Here is a 26336-nt window from a genome sequence, read left to right as displayed (position 1 = left end):
ACCCACCTTTTCATCCTATCACTGTAAATCAGTATGTAGCAGTAACCTCTACATTATAAGTTACAACGAGCGAGCGTGTCTCCATTGTCAGAGCCTATGAGAAATAAGTTCCACCATTCTTCAAAACTGAAGATAGTCGAGCTGGTTGAGCCAGTATTTCGAGGGGCTATACCGTGGGAAATTTTCTGGCCTAAGACCAGACTACAGATAATTAATTATGACAGTAAAAGGCCCTGCTGATCTGTTCCCTTCAGAGAAAAGTGACATCATCTATAAAACAGTCTGGCAATAAAGTAGAACAAAGCTGTGTGGGCTGGAAATAACAGACAGATGTCTCCCAGGGTTCATTGGATCTGTTTTTAAGCATTCTATAGGGAGAAAGAGCCCCTTTCGGTCTTGGAAGTCTTCTGTAATTTGTTCTCTTTGGGCTTCTTGGACCTTATTCCTCCTGGCCTACCACTGACATCACTTGAATAAGATTGTTTGTACTTTTTCTGAATTTGTTGAAAGGTTTTAATTGCTGTTATCATTTAAACATCCCTCCCTGGGATGAAAACAGACAGCTTCTCACATAAGTGTTGTGTTTCCAGATTGCCAAAGCTGTGTAATGTGTTTTCTTTCTGATGTCAGGATTGATGATTCTGAATTTCAGTGGTGTTCAGCTTTCGGTACTTAAGCTGCTGTTCTCCAAGGGCAAAAAATAACCACTGACCACTTACAAGGAAACTTTCTGCCCTCTTGCAGGCCAGTGTGGTTGAACCTGTTTCACTGTGGGAAAAGAGGGCAGGGATTTTATTCCAAATATTTACAGATCACAAAGAAAACAGGAGGATACCACCGGACCCTAGACCTGAGAGTTCTGAACAAATATCTCACAAATCAAAAGTTCAGGATGGACGGTTTCCTTAGGCTCCCTAATTCTAGTCTTTCATAAAGGCGACTGGCTATGTTTTCTAGGTTTAAAGGACACGAACGCTCACATTCGGATACATCCAAGGCACAGGAAGTATCTGCAATGTTTCATAGGAAAACACCATTTTCAGAACAGCGTATTGCCATTTGGCCTTATATCAGTACCTTGGGTGTTCACAAAACGTTTAGCGGTCATAGCAGTATATCTAAGCAACATGCTTCCCTTTTCAGCAATCAGTGGTGACAATGAGAGTGCTGTTACCAAGCAGGGGTGGACTGACAGTGGTTGGGCCCCCACACAGTAAAGGTCATTGGGGCCCCTCTGCCACTGTCTGCCGTCCCACCACTGTGCCGCCACCCCCCTGGCCCCTCCCTGGTCCTACCTTGAAAGGCCTGGTGGTCTAGCTGCTTCTTTGGGAGCAGGAAAGAATCTCACTCTTTCCTGCCCGCTGTGGCGGCTGCGGTGCCGTGTTTTTTAAAATGGCTGCCAAGACTTTCCACGGTAGTCTCATGGGTCTCGGAAGTCTTAGCAGCCATTTTTAAAACACAGCAGCACTGGCTCCGCCATGCTGAGTAGTGACAGTGGGCAGGAAAGAGTGTGATTCTTTCCTGCCCCCAAAGATGTCACTAGACCACCAGGCCCTTGAAGATAGGACTGGGGAGGGCTGCAATGTGCTGTGGCAACGGGTAACTGGGTAGAGCCTCTGGACCCCTTAGAGCTTCTGGGCCTTCAGGCACTTCCCGGTTGCCCAAATGCTCAGTCCGCCCCTGTCAGGAAGCCATTATTGGCAATGTGGATGCCACAGATAGAAAGAAAGGGAAGCCAGCACTGAATATAACAGTCCAAGGGCACCACGGACACTGATGCAGGAGTCGAAACTCGGGCCGAAGTTGGGACGTGGATGGTGATAAAAAGCAGTGGCGTACCAAGGGGGGGGGGGGGCGGTGGGGGCGGTCCGCCCCAGGTGCACGCTGCTGGGGGAGTGCCGTGCATCTGTTGACTTCACTTGTTCCGTGCTCCCTCTGCCTCGGAACGGGTTACTTCCTGTTCCGGGGCAGAGGGAGCAGGGAACGAGTGAAGTCGACAGGCGCGCAGCACCCCCCCCCCCCCAGCAGGTAAAGATGCACCCGGGGGGGAGGTGTTGTTTCGCCAGGAAAAGGTTCGGTTGTTTCGACGCTGGGGGGGGAGGGGTGCCGTGCGTCTGTCGGCAACACTCGTTCCCTGCTCCCTCCGCCTCGGAACAGGAAGTAACCCATTCCGGGGCAGAGGGAGCAGGGAATGAGTGTTGCCGACAGACGCGTGGCATCCCTCCAGCTGGTAAAGATGCACCCGGGGGGGTGTCCGTTGTTTCGCCGGGGGGGGGGGGGCATCGGCGATCTGCCCCAGGTGTCAGCGACCCTAGGAACGCCACTGATAAGAAGACTGAACAGCTGGAAAGATAACTGATCCTCATAATGCCATTAAACAAATAGAATTAAGTGATTTGGGGGTCACAGATTTAAAACCAAGGAGGTTCTTCAGCCAGTGATGATTGGATAGAGCTCCCTTAGGTTGAACAAGTAATCAACAAAGGAGTGCCTATCTGCATTTGAGGCATTTCCTCCTAATAACACGAACACACCACACAAGACGTTTCTAAAATAGAGATCTACATAATTGATGAGTTGCTAAAAACAAGGTGATACTCTATTAGTTCTAAATTTCTATATAGAAGTTATCACTTACAAAGGTGCCAGAAAGGGCCTGAGCTGTTATAGCCATTCCCAGCGCAGTCACAGGAACACAAAACACAAATGATCCAATGCCCATGAGCAACTGAAATAAACCCCCTGCCACCCTCTACCCTTCCAACCCCAACAATATCTCTGAGTTCTGAGAAACACACTGTAACACGTATTAGATCTAATCCTCCCTTTTAAAATGTCCAGAGAGACAAAATACAACCCGCTCTGTACACCCTAGTGGGGAGGAAATATACCCTGTGAAGAATCTAACTGATACCAGCACTCCCTATACTGTTGGACTGTTCTGTTTTTTTAATCCGTGGATGAATAAGTCATCCACAATCTCAGGATTCAGAGGAAGATGCACTAAAGTCGTCGGTAATTCCCGTTCCCTACCGATTCCATAGCGAATCGGTAGGGAATGGGAATTCACTAAGGAATGGGAATGCAAATGAGCTACTCGTTGTAGCTCCATTGCATTCACCATTACCTTGGTAGCCAGTCGGAGAATCGGGACGTCCCATTCAGTTATGCTCCTCTTCTTGGGTCTCTTCAGCCAATCAGAGCGCATCTAGCTTGCTGGTGTCAGCTACACGCACTCTGATTGGCTGAAGAGACCTGGAAGAAGAGCTTAATGGAAAGGGACGTCCCGAACTCCGGATCGACTCGAGTCGCAGGTCCCCGATTCCCTAATCCCTTCTCCTCGCTGCTACAGAAGGTAAGCAGCGCAGGGGAGACAAAACTAAAAAAAAAAAAACGGCGAAAAGACGTCCCTCACAAGCACAGGCAGAGTACGTCCATAAAGGACGCCCCTCACGTGGGCTTGCTGCTTTTTTTTCTTCCTTTTTTAATTTTTTTGGGGCTCTTTTCCTTTCCGATTCCCTCACAGGAGCCCTATCGAGAGGTGCAGACCTCACGTTAGGGTTTCCACGGTAAGGGAATCGGAAAAACGGTAGTGCATCTCATTATAATGAGCTGCAATGGTACTGCAGCTCATTATAATAGCCTTTGGATAATTTGAATTCTGTTTTCGTTGCCTGCTACCGTGACAGGAAAAATGCCCTTGGTGCATGCCCCTGTAAACTACTTGCGTTTTAAACTGCCTGGAACCAGTTTAAAACGCAAGTTGTGGGCTAGTTAGGTTTTGTGCATCTGGCTCTCAGTCTAGCTCTCCTTTCTTCCACAGTTCTTCCCACAATAGAAAATGTCCTCTCAGAAGATATGTTGCTAGCTGGAATACACATTATCGTCGGCATCAGTTGAACATAAATAACTGTCCAATTCATAAACAACCACCTTCCAAGGAGGCATTGTTCCATGAAAGTTGCTCAGAAAACTTCTAATGCTTACATCCATTTTCATTCTTTTGGAGGGGCCTGGGGGCTCTTCCACAGATGTGATGATTTCTGGAAATTAGGATTTTGGAGATGTTGATGGACTTGAGTCTTCCATTTCGAGCTCTTGGTACAACCTTCTCAAAGATTTGGTTGCCTGTGTTTTTACATCTTCTGGAAAGATAATTGGGTTATCTTTCAGACAGGGGTGTAGAAGGGAAGCAACACTGTAGTGGATGAACAGGAAAATAAGTGTCAATTAAGTGTTGGAAATTCTCCTTCATGCCAGCAACAATGGATGAATCTGTTGCAGTAACAGATGCTTGAATAACAGGGCATGTGTTGGAAGGACGTTGCAGATGGTATAAGTCTGATCAGCAGACAAGACTCTTGTTGCCACATCAAAGGCAGACAAGATGCAAATGACATCATTTAACAGTACGTCATTTAAATCCAAAAGCAGCTTCTGCAGTTTTTTTTTGTCATTGAATTCAGTTGCCTGTAGTTTAAGATGTGTTAAGTTTTTACTTATTGATTCTAGCATTTTATAGATGCTGTTTCATCTAGTTGGAGCAGCTTGCTTAAGGCTAGTCTCAAGCTTCTGATGCATTTTTGAATGCTTGACATGTATGACAATGTCTTTTGCAAGTTTTATCAGTTCACATTTCAGCTGCTGGAAAATTGGAGCCATTGTCATCCTTCAGTCCATGAACCAACACAAGATTCAAACTGTGGCCAGAACATGATATCCACTGTTGATCCTTTAATGCAACATTAACTTTAAGCCTCAAATGTTTCCAAAATGTCCTACATAATAGATCTAATATTTGCTGTAGCGTGTTTCTCAAGCAGAGTTCTGGTGGCAAGGATTCTTGAGTTAAGATGAAAACTGTCATCTGTATACTGTGCAGTTACTGTTACGTATGGCATTCCAGTACCATCTTCAGTCTACAGATCAGTTGCAAGTTGTAACACCAAATTTAATTTGCTGTCGCAACACATCAAACAATGCTGCTTTTTCCTTTTCAGCAATAGCAGATATATATGCCTAGACATTGTTCTGGCAGAGGGGATTATCTGAGCTGCAGAAAGCTGGTCATATTTTGCACCAATTGAAACCATCTTCTCAGCGAGATAAATGAAGCCAATTCATTCAACCGTAGAGAACGGCCTGATGTCCATGGTGCACATCGAGTCGATCATGTCAGCAACTTCTGCTTTCACTCAGTCACCATTGTATGTAAGAAGTCCCCAATGTTTCTCGTGAGGGTATGCTTTTGCCCACAACTTGTTGCATGCCCTTTCAAGCCACTGGTGCCATCACATGACTTCCATTTCAACCCTATCTTACAAGTCTTGCACATGGCAAAACCACTCCTTTGACTGTCCACATGGATGATAACAAAAGACTTCCACATCACACTAGCTCCATCGTTTAAAAAAAAAAAAAAAGGTAATCGCTCATTTTTCTAGCAATGAGATTTTATATTGTTGATTTATCTATGACTACAGATAATCTTTCAAAAAACAAACAAACAAACAAACAAACAAACACAGTGTGACTGACCAAACTAAAAAAACAAAAACACAACAACAAAAAAACCCTTTGCAGTATAAATTGCAAAAATGGGTTAAATTAGGGTATAGATAGATACTCTACAACGTCATCGGTATAACACTTCTTTGGATTTTAAATTTAATTACTCACCTTTGCCAAATGAGGTCAAGGTAAATCACAGCAGTATTGCTTTCAGTGAAATCAATATAAGTTGTCCTCAGTCTGGTCCAGATCACATCCACTGGCCTATGTGATCTGTTTTCCAGTTTCTAAGGACGTGCACTGAAAATATTCCAGTAAAAATAGCATCAAAATCAGCTTTAACAGTATTAAATTTCTGGCATAGATGCTTTCTTAATATTAACTACTATTTTAAATTTCATTACTCACCTTTACCAAATGAAAGCCTGCATACAGCAGTATTTCCAGGAATTTCTAAAAATAAATAAATAAAGGCTGAACAGTTCACTTTTCAGAAGTAGGAGTTTCTTCTTCATATGAACCTAAAAATGAATTTCTATATCATGGCATGTTATATATTTTAAACGTAATTATTTCAAGCACTTACCAACATTAAACCATATATACATCTATGGAATCAGTTCAACTGTGTGTAAAGACACCACAGGTCTCAGATCCATCCCCTCGGGATCCCTGCAGGGTTCCGGTCTATCTCCGCAGGATCCCCACAGACCTGGGTCTATCCCCACAGGGTCCTCGCGGGACCCAGGGGATTCCCGTTAGCACCGTTCCCATGCTGCTCTCTAGATTAAAATTGGTCTAGTTTTTATGGATTAGGATTATTTGCTTTTCCAAACCAGGGATCAAGATGAGTTATAGTTCATGTACAGTAGGTATTACTCACCCCCACAGGGCTTATATTCTAAGTTTGCCCTCAATTGCCTTGAGGCAATTGAGGGCAAACTTAGGGCCCTGTTTACTAAGCTGTGCTAAGGGTGTGCTAGTGTTTTTAGCATGTGCTAAATGCTAAATACACCCATATAGTAACATAGTAACATAGTAGATGACGGCAGAAAAGACCTGCACGGTCCATCCAGTCTGCCCAACAAGACAACTCATGTGTGCTACTTTTGTGTATACCCTACTTTGATTTGTACCTGTGCTCTTCAGGGCACAGACTGTATAAGTCTGCCCAGCACTAGCCCTGCCTCCCAACCACCAGCCCTGCCTCCCAACCACCGGCTCTGGCACAGACCGTATAAGTCTGCCCAGCACTATCCCCGCCTCCCACCACCGGCTCTGGCACGGACCGTATAAGTCTGCCCAGCGCTATCCCTGCCTCCCAACCTCCAGTCCCGCCTCCCACCACTGGCTCTGGCACAGACCGTATAAGTCTGCCCCGCACTATCCCCGCCTCCCAACCTCCAGCCCCGCCTCCCACTACCGGCTCTGTTATCCAATCTCGGTTAAGCTCCTGAGGATCCTTTCCTTCTGAACAGGATTCCTTTTTGTTTATCCCACGCATGTTTGAATTCCGTTACCGTTTTCCTCTCCACCACCTCCCGTGGGAGGGCATTCCAATCATCCACCACTCTCTCCGTGAAGAAATACTTCCTGACATTTTTCTTGAGTCTGCCCTCCTTCAATCTCATTTCATGTCCTCTCGTTCTACCGCCTTCGTATCTCCGGAAAAGGTTCGTTTGCGGATTAATACCTTTCAAATATTTGAACGTCTGTATCATATCACCCCTGTTTCTCCTTTCCTACAGGGTATACATGTTCAGGTCAGCAAGTCTCTCCTCATACGTCTTGTTATGCAAATCCCATACCATTCTCGTAGCTTTTCTTTGCACCGCTTCGATTCTTTTTACATCCTTAGCAAGATATGGCCTCCAAAACTGAACACAATACTCTAGATGGGGCCTCACCAACGACTTATACAGGGGCATCAACACTCCCTATATATTCCTATGGGTGAATCTAGCATTTAGCGCACACTAATTTTAGTGCATACAAAAAACGCTAGTGCACCTTAGTAAATAGGGCCCTTAGATTATAAGCAGTGACTTGCCCAAGGACAAGGTCACAAGGAAGGAGTATTGGTGGCAGTAGTGGGATCTTCTGACTTCTCTGACGCTACTCAGGTAGAGAGATAGGGCATTTCACCAGACGTGTCCACACACCACACCACAGCTCTTCAACTTAGGTCTTAAAACTAAAAGTATGGGCAGAGGAAGCACGTCTGACAGGAAACAAAAACTTGGTGCATAGATCATTTCAATAATAATCTTCCGCAACAGCAATTAATCCAGGAAGCGCTTGTCTGCTATTTTGAATGCATTTTAAAATTAGCTTAATTTAAAAGATTTATACGGGTCTGGGGGGCCTACTTGAGCAAAATATCCCCATGGACACGGAGTCAGGTTCTGAATGTGCTGGGTTAGATTACTGAGAGTGAGTGGAGTGAGTGGTATCTGGAGTGCAGTCCCGCAAGGGGTGGGTAGAGTGCAGTCTCAACCTTTGGACATGCAGCCCAATGTGGCAGAAGGGAGGGTTGGGGGGCGGGGGAGAAGGGACGGAAGGGATGGAAGGGACAGGAGTAGGGGGGAGGGGACAGTACTGCTGCAAAGAAATCAATGCTGTTCAGATGGTCAACGGGCGATTGTCATATATTTTGAAGTATATAGCAAATCTTGTTTTGATCTGACCACCTCCAGTAATAGTATGGAGGGAATAAAAGTATCTGGGGGTGGAAGACCAGCTCGGAGGTTTGTGTAATCTGCTAAGTGAGGGGGGTTGCTGTGGTTTCGCCTGTTGCAGTCAATGCCAGAGTTATGGTACAGTTTTAAATGCACCAGTTGGGTGGAGTTATCAATAAAAGGTTAAATATTACGCACAGCTGAAGGGGGAGGGGTAAAAAATGTTAAAAGTTTGATGACTATAAACAATGCTGTGTATCTGTTGTATTACTGGCCTAAGTGCTATTAATGTGCTAAGATGAATTTGTATGTTCTGACTTGTCATCAAATAAAAACCGTTGAAATATAAAATTAGCTTAATTTGCTGCCCTACCATCCACTGCCAGGCACACAAATTAAAAATGTGCAGAATAAAATCAGGTAGAGCTTTTAAAATACAATGCATGCGTATCACCATAGAAACAAAACCTTCTCAAACCCTGCACGAAAGAATGACACGGGGGCAACCATAGTCCTTGAGGGATTCAACCCAGTCAGGTTTGCAAGATTTCCATAATGAATATGCATGAGATTGATTTGCATGTACTGCTTTCGTTGTATGCAAATCGATTTCATGCATATTCATTGTGGAAATCTTGAAAACCCAACTGTGCACACCCCCGGCTAGGGGCAAAGGTTGCTCTTGCGGCTGCCAATTTATCCTGCTCCAGTGAGGACAGTTAAAGCCAGTCCAGAACATCTACTAACTTTCCTTTGATGCATTGCATAACAGGTAGCACTAACGATATTGCACTATATTGGGGATGTAAATTGAAAACCAGGAGTGGTCTAGAATATCACTCCTGGAACTGGGTAAGTTGGCAGCTATGTAAGAGTGAAAATAAAGGGCAGTTTTTCTGTAAAGTAAACTCTAATGGGGTCCTTTTACTAAGGTGCTCTATTGAATTTAGTGCACTCTAACTATTAGCTTACACTAAAAGATAAGAAGCCCATTCTATTCCTGTTGGCATCTTATCATTTAGCGTGTGCTAATCATTAGCGCACACTAAATCTGTTAGCGCTCCTTAGTAAAAGGACCCCTAAGCTGCTGCCCTGTAGCCATGCTTAAAAGCAGCAGCTCATATTACTTCATGTAAACATGAAAAGCCTATACATCTCAACTCTAATGTCGGAAAGTACCTCACAGCATGCATTAACCACCAGACACTTCTGTCATGGCTTCCCTTAGGCAAATCGGATTGGCAACTGGAAATATATATTTAATATTCTTCAGATGGCTTAACAACTCTTGAGTCAACAGACTTCTGGTCTTTCTCAAACCTGAGTTCCCAGGCAATTAAAAAGAAAAAAAATCAAGGCAACTAATAAATCAAAGGCAAAATAGAATTTGACAGAATGCTACTAATATGAGACTGGCAAAGTAACTGAAGGGAAGATATAACCAGGAACCTCAGGAGCAGAATGATCACAGTTGGGGACAGGGTTGAGGGGCTACCTATGACAGCCATTTTAAAATACAGGTTACAGAAGAATAGGTCACTGTAAGCCTTACTGTCAAGTATCCCAACTGCAATCTTGAGTTCCAGCTCTGTCCTTCTCCTTAAATTGTGCTCCTCCTCTCTGCTCACACTAGTCACTATCACCACTGGCCTGCCTCTCACCATCACACACTGAACCCCACAAAATGGCAGAAATCTCAGCTGAAATCCAGGCCAAAGTATCAGCCTGCCTGTCTGACATTGCTGCCTAGATGTCTCACCACCATGTGAAACTAAACAAGACCAAGACTGAGCTTCTTATCTTTCCCCCTAAACCAACCTCTCCTCCTCCCTCATTCTCTATTTCTGTGGATAACACTCTCATCCTTCCTGTCTCATCAACTCTACTACTACTACTACTACTATTTAGCATTTCTATAGCGCTACAAGGCATACGCAGCGCTGCACAAACATAGAAGAAAGACAGTCCCTGCTCAAAGAGCTTACAATCTAATAGACAAAAAATAAATAAAGTAAGCAAATCAAATCGATTAATGTGTACAGGAAGGAGGAGAGGAGGGTAGGTGGAGGCGAGTGGTTACAAGTGGTTACGAGTCAAAAGCAATGTCAAAGAGGTGGGCTTTCAGTCTAGATTTAAAGGTGGCCAAGGTTGGGGCAAGACGTAGGGGCTCAGGAAGTTTATTCCAGGCATACGGTGCAGCGAGACAGAAGGCGCGAAGTCTGGAGTTGGCAGTAGTGGAGAAGGGAACAGATAAGAAGGATTTATCCATGGAGCGGAGTGCACGGGAAGGGGTGTAGGGAAGGACGAGTGTGGAGAGATACTGGGGAGCAGCAGAGTGAGTACATTTATAGGTTAGTAGAAGAAGTTTGAACAGGATACGAAAACGGATAGGGAGCCAGTGAAGCGACTTGAGGAGAGGGGTAGTATGAGTAAAGTGACCCTGACGGAAGACAAGACGGGCGGCAGAGTTTTGAACCGATTGGAGAGGGGAGAGGTGACTAAGTGGGAGGCCAGCAAGAAGCAGATTGCAGTAGTCTAAACGAGAGGTGACAAGGGTGTTGATGAGGGTTTTGGTAGAGTGCTCAGAAAGAAAGGGGCGGATTTTACGGATGTTGTAAAGAAAGAAATGACAGGTCTTGCTGATCTGCTGATTATGATCAGAGAAGGAGAGAGAAGAGTCAAAGATGACCCCAAGGTTTCGAGCTGAGGAGACAGGGAGGATGTGGGTTGCACAATGCACGTTCTTTGCTTTCCTGCTAGGGATAGGGGCCCATGGTCCTCATTCCCCCAGGATTTCTGCGCTGCTTGGAGCTGCAGCAGGCCCCGTTAGGTGCTTCACATGCCCAGTGACTGCTAGTCAGGAAAGAGCCCCACAGCTGGCCCATCCAAGCTGCTCATTCTGAATGTTCACGGTAAATGTGTTTTGTTTTTTACTGCAGGAATAAAGCTTTTTACCATTCCTACTGGGCGGTAAAAAGTTTCGCTCCTGCATCCAAGGTGATTGTTCTTACACTGTTGCTGTTACTGCGGATTTACCACGGCTCCCCATCCCTATGTCATTCTCGAGCAATGAAGCTCAGTCACTCCTGCCCCTTGTGGTTGTCTTCAGAAAATGGATGATGAGACCTCTCAGCTGCTCACAGTAGGTCGCAGCAACCATTTTCTGAAGGCAGCTGCAAGGGACAAGAGTGAGTGGGCTTCCCTCCTGCACCCATTGCCCCCACTGGACCACCAGGGATACAAGTAGGCCGAAGCCTACTAGACCCAGGGGAGTTGAGGGATGTTCCAGGGGAAGGGGGTGCTCACTGGTGCAGGATGGGGAAGGGGAACAGGAAGGAAGTGGGCTGCCTTGGTGGGGGGGGATTGGGGGAAATTTTTGTAAAATGTTATATGGGTTCCAACCAATATTCAGTGCCAGGATCCGCATAGGTACACCGGTCAAGTTAAGACAGCTTTTGAGCTGTCCTAATTTGGTTGCATTAGCTATGAGGGTCCCGGCACTTAATATTGCTGGAACCCCCATAACCGCCACCTCCTCCCCAGTATCACTCCTGACCTGCCACATTTTTGGGGGCCAGTCGGAGGCAATATTCAGTGGCACTGCCCGGTTAGGTGCCGCTGAACATTGGCAGTTGGATGGCCCCAGGCAATTTAAGCAGACTGGAAACCCTCCTGCCCACTTAAATTGCTTTGAAAATTTTTATTTTGATTTTTTTTTTAGGGCTGTTTTTCTAAAATGGTAGCACAGTAACATAGTAGATGACAGCAGATAATGACCTGTACGTTCCATCCAGTCAACAAGATAAATTCATTGTATATGCTACTTTATATGAATACCTGACTTGATCAGTTCTTGCCATTTTCACGGCACAGACTGTAGAAGTCTGCCCATCACTAGCTTTGCTTCCCAATTACCGGTGTTGCCACCCAATCTCCGCTAAGCTTCTGTGGATCTATTCCTTCTAAACAGGATTCCTTGCCATTTTTGAATTCCGTTACCGTTTTAATCTCCACCACCTATCCCAGGAGGGCATTCCAAGTATCCACTACCCTCTCCGTGAAAAAATACTTCCATTGTTCCTGAGTCTACCCCCCTTCAACTTCAATTCATGTCCTCTAGTTCTTCTGCCTTCCCATCTTTGGAAAAGGTTTGTTTGCGGATTAATACCTATCAAATATTTGAACATTTGTATCATATCACCCCTGTTTCTCCTTTCCTCCAGGGTATACATGTTCAGGTCAGTAAGACTCTCCTCATATATCTTGTAACGCAAATCCCATACCATTTTTGTCACTTTCTTTTCTTTGTACCGCTTCAAGTCTTTTTTACATCCTTAGCAAGATACGACTCCTAAACTGAACACAATTCTCCAGGTGGGGCCTCACCAATGACTTGTACAGGAGCATCAATACCTCCTTTCTTCTACTGGTTACACCTCTCTCTATACAGCCTAGCATCCTTCTGGTTATGACCACCACCTTGTCACACTGTTTTGTCGCCTTCAGATTCTCAGATACTATCACCCCAAGATCCCTCTCCGTGTCTGTGCATATCTGACTCTCACCGCCTAACACATATGTCTCCTGTGGATTTCTACTCCCTAAGTGCATCACTTTGAATTGATTTTTAATTGCCAAACATTAGACCATTCCTCTAGCCTCTGCAGATCCTTTTTCATATTTTCCACTCCCTCCGGGGTGCCCACTCTGTTACAAATCTTGGTATCATCCGCAAAAAGGCAAACTTTACCTTCTAACCCTTCGGCAATATCAATTCTTCTTACACCTCTTCAAAAGGATAAAAAAAAAAAAAATCTATTCACATCTGTTTGAACTATCGCCCTATAGCTTACATTCCATTCTTGACTAAGGTCTCTGAGGCATTAATTGCTTCCCAACTTCAAGAACATCTGGATAAATTTGAACAAATGTATCCCATGCAATGGGGGTTTTGTAGGTCTTACGGTACAGAAACATGTTTATTAGCCTTACTCATTCAGTTGAGGTCTTTGGGGTTGTTTACTAAAGCTTAGCTCAAATTATCTGCAGCAGGGACCATTTTATTCCTATGGGCCCTGCTGCAGATAACTCGAGCTAAGCTTTAGTAAATAACCCTCTTTGTTTGGACAGAGGTTCCCATCAGCACTGATGCAACTAGACCTCTCTGCTGCATTCATCCTAGCAAACCATGATATATTAGTAGAGAAACTAGAGTCAATTTACATCTCTGGCTTGATGTGGTCAATGGTTTTCAGCATTAAACAAAAAAACGTCAGCACAAAATTAAGATGCACAATGAGGTTTCTAATGAATGGTCCCCTGTATGTGGGGTACCAACCACTTCCCCCTTCTGGAACAACATATATTTTAGTTCTTTTGAAGCACTATTAAAATCAATGGGCCTTTCTTATTACATTTATGCATATGATGTACAGATAATATCACCACATCTTATGATTTTTTAGAATATGTTTCAACTTGTTTCAATCATATTTAATCATGGATGACTGCAAATTCCCTTAAATTGATACTGAAAAAATTACTCTCACATGGATTAGGGGGAAAAAAAATCAATCCTGTGCCAGCACTGACTCCTACATTTCAAGCAACATCCATTCCTCTGCAAACGTTTTGTGTTCTGGGAATATGGATTGATTCAACATTAGAGAGTAAAGTTCAGATTCATTGTTTGGTATTTTCTGTTTTCCAAAAGTTACATTTTCTATGTCAAGTTAGGCATTAGCCTGCCGTGAGTGAGAAAAACGCGGGGTACAAATGTAACAAAAAAAATATATAGTCAATCTACAGAAGTCGGTTCACACCTTTGATTCTCACAACTGACTATCGTTATTTTCAGTATCTAAGCCTTTTGAATACATTATCAACTAGACTATAGTTATTGCAAAGTTCCACTGCTATAAATGTTTTGTTCAAAACTAAATGTGATAGGGTGACCTTCCTCTTATAGAAACTGCATTGGTTACCAGTGGTGGTTCACATTGAGTTTAAGGTTATTTCACTGTCCTAGTTGATGTATGGAGATTGCTCCAAGTATTTAATATCATTTCTGAAAGTTAGCTTAACTCAGTATCCAATCACGTAATTGCTTTGAACAAATTTAAGTTTCCACCAACCTTATTTACCTGTCTAGCTTCTTCATGTAAGCCAATTTTCAATACTGTTACCCTAGCCTATGGAACTCCTTGCTGCATATATTTAGACGCAAAACAAATTATGAAAAATTTAGGAAACATATGAAGACCAACCGGGGCCCTCTTCTTCTGATGTCGAGGAGCATCACTGTGGAGGACAAGGCCTAGGGATTGGGAAGCGGTCCATCATGGTGCTATGTCTCTTACCAGCAGCTCTGGAACTACTGCTGCTGGTTGTGTTTTTATGGCTCGCACATCTGCTGCCTGAGGAGGCCGTAGGGGAGCTGACAGCTGAAAGTCACAGCACAGTTTTTTGTTTCCTGATAGAAAATTTACCACAATGACAACTCTACAATTCTGGATTGTAGTATGTAGTTTGTAAATATGTGATGTCTTTTAAAGATGTCTTTATGTAAACCACCCTGAGATAAATGTTGAGGTGATATACAAACATCCTGTTGTTGTTGTTGTATTTGGACAATTAACTAGTCAAGGATGCTATGCAGGAAGGAGCAGAAAGATCTGTTAACGCAACCATTCAGGTGTTGGAGTTACTAGGATTCATCATAAATTACTTCAAGTCACATTTAGATCCAACACAAATACTGGAATTCATAGGCGTTTTGCTAGATACAATTCAACCAACTGCCTGTCTTCCATAGCAAAGAATAGCCAACTTGATTTCTGCTGTGAAAGAAATTCAGGAGAGTCAGCAAGTGTTAGCTGGTCAAATGTTGAGGATGCTAGGCCACATGGCTTCAACAGTACATTCCACTCCTATGGCTTGCCTCCATTTGAGGGTGAATAAGCTCAATGGATCTTATTCACCCAGTGGACTCAGCCTACAGGGAATCTCCAGGATGGCATATTTGACACCAATCCTCTTTGGGGCACTTTGTCCTGGTTCACAAACCAAGCCAATCTTGCAAAAGGAATCTGCTTCCAAATTCCTCCAACTAGGAAACTCAAATGACAGATGTGTCCAAGCTAGGCTGGGGAGCTCATCTAGACTTGCTTCACACCTAGGGCATATGATCTACTCAAGAAAAACTTTATCAGATAACTTTTCTAGAGCTAAGAGCTATTTGCAATGCTCTAAAGGCTTTCAGACATCAGTTGTGCAACAAGGTCATCCTGGTTCAAGCAGACAACCAGGTGGCCATGTATTACTGGGGTGGGTTTTCTGTTATGATTGATAAATTGTCTGTATTAGTAGCCACACATCCTAAAGCATTATTAAATCCTGTGGTGCTACTAAGTAAATTGCCAGTATTGACACGTGACCTGGGCTCATTGAGAGTAAAGAAACTGCTTTCTAGCTATTGATGAGGTGTCCTTTCATTTACTGATAAAAATTCTCAGACAGTATTCTACCTCTGGTACAATATTAATCTTAATGAGTTTAAGTAGCTTGGTTAGAGACTTGGGTGACATTGGGAGAAAATTCAAAGATAATTCTAGTGAAGAGATTTGGGGCTGATTTAGAGAACCTTGTTTTGAAGTTATAGCTATTGTAACACTGAGAAGTGTGTCACATGTTTTTTATTGGTTGAATGCTAGAAAGAGCTCCAGAACAGGCGGTAGAGTCACTAGTCGAAAGTGAGCTTGCAGAGATTATACATGGACTAAACACTTGAGGGAACTCCAGAGCATGTACCAGTAAGCTCTTTGAGCAGGGACCGTCCCTCTATGTTAAATTGTACAGCGCTGCGTAACTCTAGTAGCGCTTTAGAAATGTTAAGTAGTAGTAGTAGTAGTAGTAGTACTCTGGAGAAAAGATAGCTCACAGAGTCTGGGAACTATAGCACAGCAAAAAGAGTGCTCAGAGCACAGGTGGGGGGGAGGGGGCAATTAAGTACCTGAGATCAGTTAGTTGGTCTGCTGATGAAAGGAATTTAAAAAAAAAAAACAGATTGTTTGCAGAGAAGAAATACAGAGAAGAAGAGCTTGGGTTAAGGGAGTCCAGCTAGCAGCTTGCCAGGAGGATACTTTAAGAGGAACCCTTCAGTGCGGAATGCTTAAAGCTTTGGGGGGGGGGGGGAGGGGGGTTCTAATCTGTAGTAAAATATGGTGAGACTACCACTAGGGGTCATGGGTGCTATTTGAACCCAGAGCTAGAAGAGGTAGAAGTAACTGGGGATCACTTCTGTCTTGTTCCAATGTACCATGGGAAATTGCTTCAGATAGGCCTGAGGTGGTCTATGGGGGTTGAGGGTCATATTCAGGAGAGAGAGAGGGCCTTAGACTAAGGTTTGGAAATGTGCCTCTATGTGTGTGTGTGTGGGAGGGAAGGGGCAGGTGGGCCACTATTTATACATCTCCAACCCGTTTAAGATGGTACCCAGGAGCTTTGAGCTGCTGATCGCAGCCCAGTGCTCCTGGGCAGGAAAAACAGGCTTTACATGTGAAAAACTATCCATAATATTGTCCCCAATAAAGCTGATGCCCAGAGCTGTTATAGTATTTTAATGCATAAAATTTGGGTACAATATTCAGCCTGCAGAGGTTAGCAGTTTTCAAACCACTAACAGCCACAGACTGGGTTAGAACCAGATATTCAATGCTGGGCTAGCACTGAATATCTGGGGTTCTCGGCAAACTTGGAAGTTATGGGGTGCTAGCTTATATTCAGTGCCAGTACCTACATACCTAACTGAGTAAAGATAAGACTGCTTTTATGTGGTCCTATCTGTGCTGGACTTCTGCTGAGCATCAGAGTTTAAAAACTGTGTCAAGGATGTCAGGGATCAGATTTTAAGACTGTGTCGGGGGTATTGAGGTGAAGGATCAGCATTTAAGACTGAGGCCCCAATGCACGAAACTTACCGTGCTTGGAACATCCAATTTTGACTGGTTCAGTCCAGTTTAGTGTGCATGCTGTTCAGCAAGTAATGTACAAAGGGGTCCTGTGTGGTTTTTACCGTTCACGGTAGCAGCCAACGAAAATCATATGCAAATGTATTACAGTGAGCTGATTGGTATTTAAATGCGCATTCCAAGCAATGCACAGCCATTTCTGAATGATGCACAGAAAGGAGTGCCTACCTTTTACAAGGAAATTTTTACGGCAGGTCAGGAGCTGTCAGTAGCATGATGGTGGCTTCTCGGCAGGGCAGTCTGCTGTCATATTTAAAAAGTATTTGCACATGTGTGTGTCCTGCACGTAATAGCACTGTGAAGAAGATGTCTTGGAACAAAAAAGCACATTGTGGAGGCATGCCCACGGCACCCGTAGTTTTGAAAAAATGCTACACACGGCTTTCATACACGCACACATAAACAATAAATCCGCCGAGGCAAGAAAGCTGGCAGGAAACCCTACAAAAACAAAACTTTGACAGCCCGGGTGGTTTATTGCTTATATATGGGTGTGAAAGGTTTTTGTAGCAGTGGAATGCTTAGGAATTGAGTCCATAGCACTCGCTGTTCTGGGTATGTGCATAGCACCAATTCTTAGCAAGTGAGTGTCCTACGCATGCGCTGCTTAGCAGGTGGCTGTTCTACACATGCACTGGCGCTTTCCCTACCAAGCTGCTTGCTGAAATTGTGAGCAGTTCATGTGCATGAGACTTCCTTTGAGCATTGCTCGCTATTTCAAACTTGTTAACTTTTACCGGGCATCATTTTTGATGGGGACTTTTGTCCATTGGCACCTGTGTCAGTGGGTGTTGGGGGAAGGATCAGTGCGTAAGACTGTGTCAGGGGAGTTTGGGAGGTACAGACTGTTTCAGGGGTATCAAGGGGAGAGATCAGAATTTAAGACTGTGATAGGGATGGTGGTGGGAGGGATCAATGCAAAGAGGCAGGGGGAGTGTGAGGAAGGTATAGACTGTGTCAGGGATATCGGAGGAAGGGATCAGACTTTAAGACTGTGTTGGGGATGTCGGAAGGAGGGACTGTGTTGGAGGTGTTGGTGGGAGGGATCAGAGTTTAAGACTGTGGAGTGTCGGGAGAGGTACAGAGACTGTGTCAGGGGTGACAGAGGGAGGTACAGAGAATGTGTTAGGGGTGTCAAAGGAAGAGATTGGATGTGCCGGGGAAAGTGCCGCTACAGTCACTCTAATGGATTGCCAGTAGTTCAGCTGCACTTACCTTCTCCTCTTCAGGTGGCAGTAAGTTTGGCTGCACTATTGACAATCCTGACAGCTAGTGCACAGCAGGGGCTTAGCCAGACAACAGATTTTGGGTGGGCCTAGGGAAGAAGTGGGTAGGCACCAATTGTTCTCCCCCCCCCCCCCCCAATCACCACCCAAAAAAATATGTCAGCTGGTGGGAAAACGCTTCTTTCCACCTTGGCAGTCTGCAGCAGGCATGTGCTGAAAACTGAACATACGCAGGTGCCAGTATCATGGAGAGTAGCAGTTTCGTTACCATCTGGAGGAAGTCTTCAGCTGGCTGAGCTTGGGATCCCACAGTTACCACTAAACGTGTGCTACTGTTGGGTGGGCCTGAGCCCTAAGTGGGTGGGCCCTGGCCTACCCAGGCCCACCTGTGGCTACGCCACTGGTGCACAGTAACAACCTGTGCACTAGCTGTCACAGCCAATCACTCCTTGGCCCACCCATGTCACACCCATATCTGGGCTTGCATTACTGTGTACCATGCAGACTCCCCCCCCTCCCCCCCCGAGTGAGCTGCTTAATGCAGCTAAGTAAAAGGTCTCCTTAATCTATATGAACAGAGATTATAAACTCTAGCAGGAAATTGTTAGCTGCTTCACCTTACATGTTGCAAATATAATACCAAAACAAAATGTAAACATGTACGCTCAACTATGTACTGGACTTTGTCAAAGTTTTATATGCTGAACTATGGTGATTTGGCATTTTTTACATACGTGCAAAATCATCTAGCGATTAAGGAGTCCTTTTGTTAAAGTGTGTTAAACATTTATGCGCAGCTAGTGCACAATAACAGGCTACTGCCCAAACGTGTTAAGGAGTCGTGTGGGAGTTTGCCTGTTACCGTGCGTTATTTTATTTCTCTGAACTTTTTCCTGCAAGGACGTGGCATGGGCAGGGAGTGGGCATGGAAGTATTAGCCAGCTAGTGTGCTATACTTATCGTGGGCTGACTGACTAATGCAGAGGTAAAGTGGGAGCAGTTAGTGCCACCTATTAAGTGTTCCTGTGTTAACTTTCTGCAACTAATGCGTGTTAATGGGAACATTAGCGCACGACCTGCAAAAAACAAGTGGGAAAGCCCTCAAAAAGTGTTGCATCAAATTTTGCATTTATTGCACAGTAAAATTCCACATAAACCATGGGATTCTATATTTTGTGCCTTATGCTCCGCAAGGAAATTGAAGCGTATTCTACAACAATGCATTTAAGTTAATTGTTTAACTAGGTAATCAGCATTGTTAAGGGGATGTTAAGCGATTATCAGCACTAATTAGATTTAATTAAGATTAACGTGCACAACTCGCTAAACATATTCTGTAACATGGTGCACGTAAATTCTAAGTTGCATAGTTGAAAAGGATGCATGGCCAGGGGCAGGGAGTGGGCGTTTCTAAAATCTATGCACGTTGTTATAGAGTACACTCGCTCTGTACCTAATTTAGGCATTGGGATTTACACCAAGTAAAACATGACTTAAATGGCCACAACTAAATTTTGTTTACCTGGAGAGGCGCACAGCGTAATTCTATATACCACAGAGAAATTTGATCCTATTCTATAAAATGTAGGCATACTTTAGAGAATACTAGACGTATTTTTTTTCCACGCAGAATTTTCAGGCACCATATATAGAATCTAGCCCAAAATGTGTTAACTAAAAATGTTAGCACACTTTAGTAAAAGGGCCCCTAAATTCCTTTGATCATTTTTCTTTCTTTTACAAAATCTATGCTATACTTTATCTCAGGGGCGTAGCCAGACTTTGGCGGGAGGCGGGTCCAGAGCCCGAGGTGAGGGGGCACATTTTAGCCCCCCCCCCCGGCGCTTGGACCCCCTCCTGCCATTGTCAAACCCCCTGCCACCAACTTTGACCCCCCCTGCCGACAACCCTCACGACCCCCCCTCCCGCAGCCACCTACCTTTGCTGGCGGGGGACCCCAACCCCCGCCAGCCGAGCCAAGGTCCTCTTCTTCCCAGTCCCGCGCAAGGCTTCGTTCTAGTCTGATGTCCTGCGGCGGCGGGAGGGGGGGTCGTCGGCAGGGGGGTCCAGGGGCAAATCTACAGGGGCTCAGGCCCCCGTGGCCCCATACTGGCTATGCCCCTGCTTTATCTCAGTACTGCAAGTTAAAAAGAAAAGCCCAGTGTCAGCCTCTTTGATGGAATGTATGGACACAAGTGGTAGGAGCTTGCAGGAAACCTTTTTTAAAAGTTATTTTATCTCGTTCTTTTTATTTATGTATTTTTGGGTCTCTTTTTGTTGGTCTGTTTCATTCTGTTTTCAGTGTGCTCTATTGTGTATCCTAAATGGAGTGTGTGCTGAAAGAAAACCTAATTGACGGTGAAAAAACTGTACATCCGTAGCTACTACTGAAAAGGTGTGAGCAAAATCTAAATAAATAAATAAATAAATATTGTAGCTTGCTCATGTTAAGATTACAAAGGCGGGAGTAAAGGAGGAGGGTGAATGGGGCTTTAACTAGCTTGAAAGTCTCTGGCATTCCTGGTGGCTCCAGTCTTTTACACTGCCGGGGAGAGGCTGCTGTCATGCTGACTTATTCATCTCACCAGATGACAGCAGATTACGTGTGGTTTAATTTTAGCAAGGTTCTTCTTCTGTTTTGATGCATCCCTAGCAACACGTTGTTATAGTTCATCCAGTTTAGTTCATCTGTGTTTGGCAAATTCTTATGAAAAGTATGTGGTGCTGTTCTGTAAACGCTCAGTGGCCTAACCAGTTGCCTTCAACAACACGTGCGCAATATCAGTTCAGCTGGTGACCCAAAAATTGATTTCTGATGTCCAAAGCTGTTTGTCTAACTGCATTGAATTGTATCACCACAGGCCAGAGAGGATGTTATCCACATGCTGAAGACAGAGAAGACCAAACCGGAAGTCTTGGAAGCTCACTATGGATTCTCAGGTCCAGAGGATGTCTTGCAGATACTGCACAAGGATGCCCTTCTTGCTAAGGAAAAATCCATAGGAGACGATGTCTATGAAAAACCAATGGCAGAGGTAATCAACAGCGTTGTCATTTTATCATAGGAAAATGGAGGGAAGGGGCAGGAAGGTTTGGAAGTCACGGAGCACCGCATTAAAAATCCTGCAACCCAGATGCATTTATTTTATTCATAGATATCCTTGAAAGTCATTTTGGTGGGGTGGGGGGGGGGGGGGGGGAGGGACATATTTTGAAAAAGAACAGAATTTTATTTACACCTGAGTTTCTTATATTGCCCCCCTAAAAAAGGACAATAAAAATGAAAAACAGAAATCTATCCAGATGCTAGTCAGAAAGGTTGTGGAGAGCATTTAAAAAAAATGGGAGTTACAGCTCTGGTAATAATAAATGAAATGGTATAAATCGGGGGTTCACAAATCATGGTTACAGAGAACTAGGGGGGGGGGTAAAAGGGGAAGGAAGGGACAGTACACCCCAGATATTGCAATATGCACAGAAATTATCTCTGATTTGCAACAGGTACAAAGTCTGTACAATAAAGCATGCATGGGGATTTCAAAATTAAATCCCAGTACATTCTGTACCAGCCTCGCACTCCCCTTGCCCCTTTGCAATGCAGAGAAAACTAGAGGGTACTTGTACCCAAAGAAATGGAAAGCCATTTTCAACAGATGATTTGACCCAGGTAAGTACTATGGGGTCGATATTCCGCCGGTGGCGGTCAACATTTTTCTGGTCAATGGCCGCTTTATCCCTGAATATTCAGTGCCAGGCTATGTCTGAGCACTGGCATTAAATATCCAGGCATACACGGTCGGCTAACACTTATGCAATATTCAGCACTTAACTGCAATAAGGTGAATCATATAAAGATAGGACTTTGTTTTATGCGGTTCAGTGTTGAATATTGGCACTTAACTGCATAAGTGCTGACTCCACCCCTGGACCACCCACAAATTAGCCAGCTTCAGCTTAAATGCTAACCACTGATATTCAGCAGCACCATCCGGGTGTCACTGAATATCCATGGTTAGTCCTGGACAGGCGATTTAAATGGCCAGTAGCTTCTCCTGGCTGTTTAAATTGCTTTGAATATCGACCCCTTAGTTACCCTGGTAAAATCATTTGAAAATTATCCACTTATTTGTAGAGATGTCTTATTTAAGATTTTGGGGTTGACCACTGTTGGAATGGAATCTCCTGGTTCTTTTCTAGCTTCTGTTTTTTTTTTTTCCTACTTCACATTTCTTTCATTACCAGGCCTTCCTCTTCTAACAATCCCTACTGATCCTCCACACCCCCATTCAGCAACTGCGTGTGGCAACAAAAGTTATTTTTTTTCTAGATTTTGATTTAAGGTCTCAAGATCAGATTGACCAGCGTTTCTTTCTTCTGCATGTTATCTCTTCTATGCAAAGTTGAAAACATCTGTTTTTTGTAGTTTTTGTTCCATGTCCAGTTACAAAAGTGATTGGATAATTAAAACCTCTGGTTGATGGTTCAGCAAAGATGACCTGGTAACAAGATGCCACTTTGCTAACAGGTGTATGGGAATCTAAAGGTCTCTTATTAGTGATGTAGGTTTCTCCGCAGAGCAGGGGTTCTCAACCCAGTCTATGAGACACACCAAGCCAGTCAGGTTTTCAGGAGACCCACAATGAATATGCAGAAGATAGATGTTCATACAATGGAGGCGCTGCATGCAAATTTATCCATGCTTATTCACTGTGGATGTCTTGATAACCAGATTGGCTTGGCGTGTCCTGAGGACTGGGTGAGAACCCCTGCCACAGAGACATTTAACGATGGAGTCAGAGAGGAGATATTAACAGTCATCAGACACTTTGCAATGAGAATTGTCTGGCATTAGGAGGGTAATTTTATAACAGGGTGCCAAAGGTATATGTAGATGCCTACTTGTTTTAAGTAGTGTACCAAGGGCAGGGCGGTGGGGACGGTCCACCCCAAGTGTTACTGATGTTACTTCCTGTTCTGAGGCAGGGAACTGGCAGAGCTGACAGCCGTGCAACTGGTCCATGCACCCCCCTGCTAGGAGGAAGGGTGGTGGGTGTGATGCGGTTGAGGGGGGGTAGTGGGGGTGATGAACTTCAGGGGGGGTGATGTGCTCAGAGGGTGGGCTGTGATGCACCTGGGGTGGGGTGACATGCCAGAGGGTGCAGTGGCCGCTACTTGTTTTTATAAAATATTAGTGTCTGAGGCAGAGAAATGTATGTGAATTCACATACACCTGTTCGTGAGCTGGCGTAAGTGAACACACATACTTTATACATGTACATGTGTAGTTTAATGTATTTAATCATCTATATGTGTGAACTCCATCTGCACTCTGCCCAAATTTCACCCTTCAGCATGCCCACCAGAAAAGTATGCACCTTGATGCCAAAGCGTATACTTTCATGCCACTTGGTGTTTTATAAAAGGTCATTTACACATGTAAGTGGCCAAAAATGTGGAGGAATGAATTTATAAAATTACCCTACACATGTAAAGAATAAAGATCAGATCACAGAAGTTTCTCTTGCTCTCTCTTCTGAAGTAGTGCAGGATTCAAGGTAGATCACACACACAAAGAGGGGGAGGGGGATATGATGCATGGGTCTATGGTTCCTTTGGCCATAGGTTCTAAAGGGAGGAAGCATTAAAATGGAGACAAATTTCCAAATGACAGTTTTAAAAAATGTGTTTTCAACAAAGATTTAATTTTAGAAAAAGAGGTTTCTAATCTAATTTCAGGAGGGAGGTCATTCCAAAATTTAGAACTATATAAAAAAAAACCTGTGGATCTGGTGGCAGTGGTGTACCAAGGGGGGGGGGGCGGTCCGCCCCAGGTGCACGCCGCTGGGGGGGGTGCCGCGCGCCTGTCTGCTCCGCTCGTTCCGTGCTCCCTCTGCCCCAGAACAGGTTACTTTCTGTTCTGGGGCAGAGGGAGCATGGAACGAGCGAAGCAGACAGGCGCGCGGCACCCCCCAGCAGGTAAAAATTCACCCGGGGGGTGTCCTTTCGCCGGGGGGAGGTGGCCTTTCGCCGGGGGTGGGGGGGGGGGTCACCCCGGGTGTCAGCCACCCTAGGAACGCCACTGTCTGGTGGACTTGTAATAAGGAAAATGAGGGGAAGATAGGGTAAGGCAGTTAGCATCAAGAGACCTAAGAAGGTGTGCAGGGGTATAAAGAATGATCAGGGAGGAAAGGTAGGAAGGGGACCCAAGACGAAGAGCCCAGTGAGCAAGGCAAAGAATTTTGAAAACAGGGCGATAACAGATTGGGAGCCAGTGTAAATTAATCAAAAGCGGGGTAGAGCATGGTCCCTACCACAAGCATAATGAATCTAACGGGCTGCTGAGTTTTGTAAAATTTGAAGCCTGTGTAAGGATGATTTTGAAATGCCACAGTAGACAGGGTTGCAATAATCCAATCTAGAATTAAAAATGCATGATTCAAAGTATGTAAGGACTGAGAGTCAAAGTAACTACGGATAGAGCGGAGTCTTCTTAAAATTAAGAAACTCTGCTTGTCTCACAACGTTTGCAACCCTGGGGGTTGAAAGACAGTTCCGAGTCAATAATGATCCCAAGGTAACAGAAGGAATTAACAGTAGGAATAGGTCTGTTAAAAAGAACTGGTGTGACAGAAGGGCTGGGATGGAATCCTGTGATCCAGGAGGTAACAGTTTTCAAGGGATTGAGAACTAATCTGTAAAAAGTGAATCAGGTTGCTAGTGCATCTAGACAGCATTGGAGCTGGGTAAAAATAGGGGAGAGGTGAGGAGTGGGGAAGATCAACAGAATGTCATCTGGAAATATGAAAAAAACGGATGTTATGGTCTTGGATCAAGGTTGCCAAAGGGCTCAGATAGATGTTGAATAGTAAAGGGGATAGAATGGATCCCTGTGGGACACCACATGCCAGAGGCTGATGGGAGGTGGGGGGGGGGGGGGGGGGGGGGAGGAAGAAGAAGAGGTGGAAACCCTGAATGAACAGTTGGAAAGGTAGAATGTGAACTATGATAGAATAGCATCTGATAATTCAATTTCTTGTAAACAAGAAAGAAGGCTGGAATGAATTACCAGATCAAAAGTAGCTGAAAGGTTGAGGTATATACTAGCAGAGCAATCTGACCACGATCTAAGATGGTATGGAGCTCATTCAGGAGGCCAGTAATAGTAGTTTCAGTGTTATGGATGGACCAGAAACCTGTTTGACAGGGATGGAGAATTGTTTACTGTTCACAATGGGAGAGAAGTTAGTCGAACACCTCCTTCTCACACAATTTGGACACAAAAGGTAAATTGGACACAGGACGAAAATCTGAGGGACTAGTGGAGTCCAAAGTGGGTTTCTTAAGAATAGGAGTAACTATGGCTTTTTTCCATGGTGTGGGAACATAGCCAGATGAAAGACTTTGTACAATCATTTGTAAACAAAGGGGGCACAAACAGTGGCCAAGGCAGGAAAGTTCTCAATTGAGCATTATGAAATGCTGACCTCTTGGCTTGATGGAAGCCAGGTCTTCCTAGTCTTTGGAAAACTGAACTTTAAATTGATACTCCTGTGTACATGGTGACTAACTGTAGCCTGGAAGGAACCAATCCCTTTGAATTAGGACTGAGTGACAAGAGCGGGGAGAGTCTGATAGGTACTGAGGGGGAGAGGGATCTTGGGGTGGTAGTATCCGAGGACCTGAAGGCGATGAAACAGTGTGACAAGGCGGTGGCCATAGCGAGAAGGTTGCTAGGCTGTATAGAGAGAGGTGTGATCAGCAGAAGAAAGGAAGTGTTGATGCCCCTGTACAAGTCGTTGGTGAGGCCCCACCTGGAATATTGTGTTCAGTTTTGGAGGCCGTACCTTGCAAAGGATGTTAAAAAAATGGAAGCGGTGCAAAGAAAAGCTACG

The 26336-nt window shown here is 44.5% G+C and overlaps 1 protein-coding gene across 2 annotated transcripts in view; it reads left to right on the top strand.

The window, feature by feature from the left end:
• FILIP1 (filamin A interacting protein 1) overlaps nucleotides 1-26336 on the top strand; it is a 240896-nt gene that overhangs the window by 144311 nt on the left and 70249 nt on the right. For both annotated transcript variants that reach the window (XM_030199051.1, XM_030199052.1), the window contains exon 3: nucleotides 21306-21479. In XM_030199051.1, the coding sequence (XP_030054911.1) occupies nucleotides 21306-21479 (174 nt within the window). The remainder of the gene's footprint in view (nucleotides 1-21305; nucleotides 21480-26336) is intronic.

This window comes from Microcaecilia unicolor, chromosome 3 (genome assembly GCF_901765095.1).
Source record: "Microcaecilia unicolor chromosome 3, aMicUni1.1, whole genome shotgun sequence".
Taxonomy (NCBI): domain Eukaryota; kingdom Metazoa; phylum Chordata; class Amphibia; order Gymnophiona; family Siphonopidae; genus Microcaecilia; species Microcaecilia unicolor.
This window is presented reverse-complemented; position numbering and strand designations above follow the sequence as displayed.